We start from the raw sequence: 8,661 nt of genomic DNA on the forward strand, positions 1-8,661 counted from the left end.
CTCTTTTCTCTTTCCCCCCTTTTTTATCTTTGATTTTTTTTACTTTTTACATTTATCATTGCAACTAATTGGATTAAGGTATACAAGTGCCTGAAGACTTTCTTTTACCTTTTTTCTTTTGAAGTGGCAACTGTTTGCCTTCATTTTTTTTCGTTTTTCCTCTTTTTCTCTTTTTTCTCTCTCTTTCTTTACAGATAAGCATTACAAGATGAATAGAAAGACAACAGCTCCAGCTTCTTCGAAACCAACCTCCTCATCATCTGGAGGACAATGATCTATACAGACAATATTACAACAGGAAAAAGAGAAAGAGAAGGAACATTACAGATGATTATGCATGGAATTCAGAAGATTGAGCAAAATATTGAAAAGACAGATGAGAAAGTGTAAAATATTCAACAGATGATGATGAAATATGAAGTCAGATTTTAAAAAATTGAAGAAGATGATATTCAAAGAGATAAGAAAATTGGAGACATTGATATTCGATTGAGCGATGTTGAGAAGGGCAGATGTGAACCATTAGGGTGGGAAATAGATAAATCAGAATTTTATCTAAGATTTCAAAATATAGAAGAAGGAAAAGGTGAAAACCTTGCTGAAATAATTGCAGAAATATTGGCAGAAGTACTGGAAATAACCAAAGAAAAGATGATGCATGGGATGGATGAAGTGTTTCGTGTCTATACAAGATATGCAACAAGGAATAGACTACCAAGAGAAGTTCACATTAGATTTACTAAGAAGATTATTAAGACACAGATACTCCAGGTGGCGAGAGAGAAAACACTAAAATATAAAGACAAAGAATTGTGGTGCTGAAACAGATACCAGGAAGAGTAAGAGAGATGAGAAGAGAATATTTATTCTTGACTAAAGAGTTACTTAAAAGAGGAGTAAACTACAGATGGTTGATGCCAGAAGGCCTCTTGTTCACTTGGCAGGAACAAAGACACAGAATTGACACAGTTGAAAAAGCTGAGTTATTCTACTTAGAATACTTTAGAGGAAAGGAGGAAGAAGTAAGAAAGGAAAAGTCACTAATTAAATTCCAAGATGAGTGTATAGCAGTAATTGAAAATGAAAAAGAAGAAGGTGCAGTAGGTGGTGAACCCAGAGAACAATGAGAATTGAGATCTACTACTAGAGCAATAAAACCCTTTTATAAAGCTTAACATGGATGAAAGAAAATTGATTACGATTAACATAAATGGACTTAATTTGGTTACTAAAAGAAGGAAAGCATTTCACAAATTAAAAAAAATTGAAATTTGACATAATCTGCTTACAAGAGGTATATATTAAAAACAACAACATGAATATATACTAAAACAAGGAAAACTAGGGAAATTATTTACATTGCTGGCACAATCCAAAAAAAGAGGTGTGGTATTATATAATAAAGAAACAATTTTGGCAGAACTAATCTACACAGATGATGATGGAAGTTTTCTGATGGTGGAAATAAGGGATAACAGCGTTAAAACACTTTCAATTGCAATTTATGACCCGAATGATAAACAAGAAGAATTCTACAGAAAATTACAAACAAAAATAATTGAATTGGACTATGTTAATATTTGTATCATCGGAGATTTTAATGGAATAATTAATGACTGGTTGGACTATAAAACACAGAAAACAACAAAGAAAGTTAGAAAGATACTACCAAAATCCTTCCTTCAAATAACAGAAGAATTTAATTTAAAAGATGTATGGAGAGAGAGAAATGCGGAAAGTAAGCAATACACTTTTTATTCAAACAGGCATAAATCCTGGTCTAGAATAGATATGATATGGATGTCAGCAGAATTATTGACTAATGTACGACAGATTGAAATAGAAACAAGTACTTGGGCAGATCATAATTATAATCAGTTATTTGGAAAGGATACAAGAGGAGATCTTGATGGACTTTAAATAATGTGATATTAAAAGAAAAAGACTTTAAACAGAAAATAGAGAAAGAACTTGGAACTTGGAGAAAGATTCGAAAAAGATTTACAGAAGTCCCCACAAAAAAAAAGACATTAAAAATAAAATGGATATAATTAAACATAAAATGGGACTAATGGAAAAAGAGGAATTAGCACAAAAAAATTAAAAATGCTAAACAGAATTACTTTGAAGATGCAAACAAACCAGGTAGATGGCTAGCTTATAAACTGAGAAAGGAAAAGAAGCAAGAGAAATTAGTCAATTAATAAAGGACAGGTTTGCTATGGAAATGAGGAGAAGAAAAAATTATACAAGACTACTACAGAAAACTATACTTCCAAGAGAATATTCAAGAAGAAAAAGTTAAACAATATCTACAGAAAGTGAGCCCACCTCAGATACCTAAAAATATTGAAACAATGTTAGAAGGAAATATAACAATGATGGAATTAACAGAAGCCTTAAAAAAACAGAATGTTGGGAAAGTATCAGGTCCAGATGGTTTGCCAGCAGAATTTTACAAGACTTTTCAGGAAATATTGAATTTTCATCTTTTAGAAGTTATGAATGAAGTTATGTTAAAGAAAAGAATACCAAAAACATGGTCAGAAGCATACATTACACTTATACTGAAGGAAGGTACAGACCTGCAGCAAGTTAAAAATTATAGACCTATATCTCTATTGAACTCAGACTATAAAATCTTTGCTTCAATTTTGGCAAAAAGACTAAAAAGATACTTAAATAATTTTATCCATACTGATCAAAATGGATTTCTGCCAAGGAGACAAATCAAAGACAATGTGAGAATTATTTTAGATACTCTGGGATATTATGAAGCACACCCTGAGAAGCAAATGGCCTTGATGTTTCTAGATGCACAAAAAGCCTTTAACAATGTGAGTTGGTGGTTTATTTTACTGCAATTGATACAAATGGGCTTTGGTAAAAAAATTATCCAAGCCATTGAAACAATATACCATGAACAAACTGCAAAGGTGATGGTGAATGGAGAATTAACAGAATCCATAGATATAAGAAAAGGGACAAAGCAAGGCTGTCCATTGTTGCCTCTGCTGTTTGTGTTAACATTAGAAGTGTTGAACAGGAATATCAGAGAAGAAAAAGAAATAAAAGGAATGAAAATTAAAAAGGAACTTTTGCAGATAACCTGGTATTTATATTAGAAGACCCATTGGAAACAGCACCCAAATTAATAGAAAAAATGGAAGAATATGGAAAAGTAGCAGGTTTGAGAATAAATACAGACAAAACAAAGATATTAACAAAGAATATGTTAGCAAGATGAAAGAAAGAGTTGAAAGAAATTTTAAAAATACAGGTCACGAACAAGGTTAAATATTTAGGGATACTTATTACACCAAGATGTAATACACTGAAAGAAGATAACTATGTTAAACTCAAACAGCAGATTGCGACAGATAAAATAGAAAAAACTGCAACTATCATTGATTGGGAGAATATCCACAATTAAGAAGAATATATTGCCTAGAGTTTTACATTTATTCCAGACAATTCCTATTCAACTAGGGAAATAGTTTTTTGAAGATTTAAATAGAATTGTGTTGAAATATATTTGGCAGAGTAAAAAAGCAAGAATAAAATTAAAACTGTTACAAGATGCAAGAATAAGAGGAGGGTTTGCCTTGCTCAATTGGGAGCTATATTACCAGGAAACAAGTTTGATGTGGGAAAAGGAATGGATAACACTAAGGAACAGTAGATTATTGACTTTAGAAGGCCATGGCTTGCTGTTGGGATGGCATGCCTTTCTCTGGTATGAGGTAACTAAAACACAGGGGTATTTTAGAAGACATTATATTTGAGAGGCATTGTTTTTGAACTGGGAGAAGATAAAAAGACAATATTACTTAAAAATTCCAACATGGATATCAACTATTGAAGCTTTTTCTTATCTAATAATATATAAAAAAGAACAAAAAGTTAGATATGGTGAGATATTGAATGAAAAGGGTGAACTTAAATCTATGCAAGAACTAGAAGAACAAGGTATAAAGATGAATTGGTTTTCTTATTTGCAAATACAATCTAGTTTTGATAAAGATTCTAAAGCAGAAGGTATTTATGATAAGTTGACTGATTTAGATAAAATTTTGATGGGTACTGATGAAAAGATAATTAAAAAAACTTTATGAACATATATTAGAATTTAAATTGGAGGAGGAACAAGTTAAAGAAATGATGATTGCTTGGGGGGAAAATTTGGATATGGGATTGATTTAGAAAAATGGCAAAAATTATGGTCTCAAAATTATAAAATGACAATGTCAACTGCATATAAAGAAAATTTGTATAAGATGTTTTACAGGTGGCACCTACCCCTGACGAGACTTGTGAGAATGTTTAAGAATAAATTGGATAAATGCTGGAAATGTCATCAGATACCTGGTTCATATTACCATATGTGGTGGACATGTTCAGACGCAAAGAAATATTGGACTAAAATCCACACATGGTTGGAAAAAATGATAAAACAACATATAGAGTTTAAATCAGAGATCTTTTAATTGGGAGTCATACTGGACATATACAATAAAGAATTGAAATATTTGATTGTAAATGTTTTAACAGTGGCTAGAATTGTATTTGCGAAGAACTGGAAAAATGACAAAATACCTATGTAGGAGGAAGTTATTAAAAAAATTATGGACTGTGCTGAAATGAGTAAACTGACATTTGAAATTAGAGAACAAGAAGACAAGCAATTTTATATGATATGGGATTTGTTTTATCAATGGTTGGATAAAAAAACATGGTAAAGTAACAGAATAAATATTTTTGTTATAGAAGCTTAATAGATTGATACAAAATATAATGTAGACGTATATAACCTTTGGATGACAGCATAATACAATATTGATGGATAATTTATAATTGATAAATAGATAAGCATTTGTTAGTTTGACAATGTGAGATTGATATAAATTGTGAACAATGATTATGAAAGTATCACACAAAAGATTCTAAAACCAACTGACACACTGTATGTAGAAAATGGAAGATGGTTTTATGTTTTTTATGTATTTTCTGTGTATGTTTGTCTTAAAATAAAATATATATATATAAAAAAAAATTTCACAAGCGCAGTCACTTGGATCTCAAGTAGCTTCCAGTTTCTCTTCAAATGAATATTTCACTTGTTTCTATTTCTGGCAGAAAAATAAAATTATGGATGTAAGTCTTTAAAATATGCTTTCTCACTTGCCAACTTCCTTAATGAAGTATACCAAATGTATAACCAAACTGAATACATATTTAATTATATTTAATGTGGATGAACACATTGTCCTTTGTGTTCAACTTTGTAATATCTGTATGTGTATACTGTTTATGAAGTGGCATGCTACAAAGCAATGCAAAAGTCCCATACTTATACTTATTTATAGAAATAGGACTTAATGTGTCCCCTGGTAAAGAAGCATTTTGGTAACTTGCTACATTTCCTTACATACCTCTTTTCTGGTTTCTGCACTGTATGTAGAAAATGGAAGACCTATTATTGTGATATGGCCACTTCCTTCATTGTTAATAAACAATTTGAGGTTGGAAATTTGTATGACATCTTTATACAACAGCAACAGCAACATAGGAAAGCTAAATGCCAGATAATCCAAATCTTTCTTGCCTTTCTAACCAGATTGGAAAGACCAGTATTTCTTCTTTTTCAAAACTTAAAAAATATGTTTCTTGCTTTTAATTTTTGTAATTTTTATAAAGTATCTTTTACTCTGTAAGTCAGCACTATTTATATGACAATATGCCATATTGAACTCAGTGGAATTTACTACAAATTAAGCATATATTGTATCATTGCATAAATTGTTCAGTTGAATGGGGCTTTTATATATCACCTGACCATGGAGGATGGCAATTGCTAATGTTCTTTGTCCTTAAGTCAACATATATCTTTCCAAAATCGGTGCAATAGCTTATTCAGGGCTTCTTTGACATCTCTATTTCTTAGACTATATATTAGAGGGTTGCAAAAGGGTGGAAGAACAGTGTACAAAACAGAAAATATTTTACTGGGGTTTTTCATGCCTTTGCTTTCTGGCATCAGATATGTGATGATTAATGTCCCATAAAAAAGAGAAACAACAATCAAGTGAGAAGAACAGGTGGAAAAGGCCTTTTGCCTTCCAGTACTAGATGGAATTCTCGAAATGGTATTAATGATACATGCATAAGATATTACAGTCAAAATAAAAGGGAGAAAAGTTAATATAAATGCCATAAATACACTGACATATTTCACAAGGGTTGCGTCACTGCATGAGAGTCCTATTAATGGCAATGATTCACAAAAGAAATGATCTATTTCATTAGGACCACAAAACCAAAGTGTTGACATCACGACTGAGTATATAGAAGTTAATGCCATGCTACTGATCCAAGAACCTGCTGCTAATTGGATGCAAAGCCTGCTTTTCATTGAAGTTGCATAATGTAAGGGTCTGCATATGGCTAGAAAGCGATCATAAGACATTACAGAGAGAAGGCAACATTCTGTGCTAGCTAAGAAACCAAAGAAATATAGCTGTGTCATGCATCCTTGGAGAGAGATGGATTTGTCCCCTGTCAAGAGACTGGCCAACATTTTGGGAAGAATAGTAGAACTGTAAATTATTTCCAAACAGGACAAATTTCCAAGAAAGAAATACATAGGTGTGTGTAGATGCAGATCAGTCAATATCAGCAGAATGGTGAGAAAATTTGCCATAATAGTCAAAATGTAGACAACCAAGAATACAAGGAATAAGATGATCTGAAGACCATGTAATTCTCCAAAACCCAGAAGGAGGAAATCAGCGATGGGGGCAGTTCTGTTTCCCTGTGCTGTCTTTCTCATAATGCATCAATAGTGATGGTATCAGAAGTTCTGAAAAACAGGTTGAATTTAAGACATATGTTTATAATAAACATATATATTTTATGAGTTTACCACTGTTTTATTATAGCAACAACCATGGAACTGAATTTTTTCAGTATTACATTTAAAAATAAGTCAGTTAAAAATCTTTTAATTATAACATACAAACAAGATAATCTTACAGTATGAATTTGTATTACTATGGCAAACCCTTGGAAATTTCTTGGAACTCCAATCTTTGTGCCAGCTTACATCCAATTGTATTTCTTATTAGTTTTACTAGATCTGCTAGTTACAAGCAAACCAAGTTTGATGTCATATGTCTAGGATCTAAAAAAACATCTAAATTATATTTTCCATGAAATACAAAGGTTGTTCTTAACTCATACAATTATATAAAAAACATATTATATAAATCTAAAGAGAAAGAAATAATAGAGCAACAATATAGATGTGTACATACATATATACATACATAAACATTTAAAAAATCCCAGGAAAGCAGATAAAGCTAGTTCTACTTTAAATCTTCAATTGTTTTTATTTCCTTGTATTTTTTTTAATGTACAATAACTGTAAGTGTTATTATTTTTATTGGTTGGGAACAAAATATTCACAATTTCTTGCTTAAATCCATTTTATCACTTTAACAAATGTGTGTTCCACCTTGGACTAAATAAGAACGTTAGCTTCAATTCAGTCCTCTGAATACCCTGGAAAAATATGATTGACATAATAGCAGTGAGACATAGTGAATATAGAGACATGACAGCAGTATCCCAATATTTGAAGGCTCCTACAAAGATGGGGTGTGTGTTAAACTATTTTCCAAAGCACTGAAAGGCAAGACAAGAAAAAAAACCAGTGGAAACTAACCAAAGAGAGAAACAACTTAGAACTAAGGAGAAATTTCCTAACAGTGATAGCAAATATTATCGGAATAGCTTGTCTTCAGAAGTTGTGGGTGTGGAAAGCCATTTGTCTGAAATGGTATAGGGTTTCCTGTTTGAGCAGGGAGTTGGACCAAATATCTCCAAGGTCCCTTCCAACTTTATATTCTTGGTTTTTTGGGGGGTGGGAGTTATTCATTTTAAAACTTGACATTATACTCCTTTGAATTCTGGTTTAATTTTAGACAAATTCAAGTAACTGAATTTTTTTTTGGGGGTGTGTGTGAATTTGCCAGCACCAAGGTTTAACAAAGGCAGTAAGTCCTATTTCAGCTAGAGAGATACAATAATGAAAGTTTGAAATAATCTCTGAAAAATTAATTGACTTTAAATGGTTGCATTATATTTTTTATATATATTTTTCTCCACATAGCCATATATCTTTATCTTTATAAATGTGGGAAATATTCTTTGAAACACACTCTATTTCATGAGGAAAATAAAACAGTGTAAAATGGAATGAAGAGAAATGGGAATTTACCTAGCAATGCAGCAAAATGTAGATGATGCACCAAGAGATGTATGATGTCACCGATGATATTCTACATAGGTTATCATCATGTCTGGTCTGCAACTGGGTGAAAAAATTTTCTGCCTAAAAGAAGAGATATCACTTGAATCAACTCATCTCTTTCAATTTCTATCCTGGCATTTCATCCTACCAAAGCTTACAAAGCCATTCTTTTTGAAAATATTGAGATTATATTTAAATATGCAAGTCTTCTGTCTCTCCTACTTCCTCTCCCTTTCCTCATTCTTTCAACATTCAATGTGACACTAAGGAATATTTTTTTATTCTAATATGACTACTATTGTCTATTCTTTTTTTGTCATATAGACTATTCATTTTGTTTGCCTGTT

At 31.5% G+C, this 8,661-nt stretch overlaps 1 protein-coding gene across 1 annotated transcript; it reads right to left on the bottom strand.

Annotated features, from left to right (window-relative positions):
• Positions 1–5,820: 5,820 nt before the first annotated feature.
• LOC113427430 (olfactory receptor 10A4-like) lies at positions 5,821–6,829 on the bottom strand. Its single transcript, XM_026689923.2, has one exon. The coding sequence runs from the start codon at positions 6,827–6,829 to the stop codon at positions 5,876–5,878; it is 954 nt and encodes a 317-aa protein (XP_026545708.1). The 3' UTR covers positions 5,821–5,875.
• Between the last annotated feature and the right edge of the window lie 1,832 nt (positions 6,830–8,661).

The sequence above is a fragment of the Notechis scutatus genome, chromosome Z (genome assembly GCF_049901735.1).
Source record: "Notechis scutatus isolate UNSWTSFEM ecotype Mainland chromosome Z, rNotScu1.2, whole genome shotgun sequence".
NCBI lineage: Eukaryota > Metazoa > Chordata > Lepidosauria > Squamata > Elapidae > Notechis > Notechis scutatus.

Excerpts from the sequence above, each read along its gene's own strand:
- LOC113427430 (XM_026689923.2), bottom strand. The coding sequence starts at position 6,829 with ATGAGAAAGACAGCACAGGGAAACAGAACTGCCCCCATCGCTGATTTC.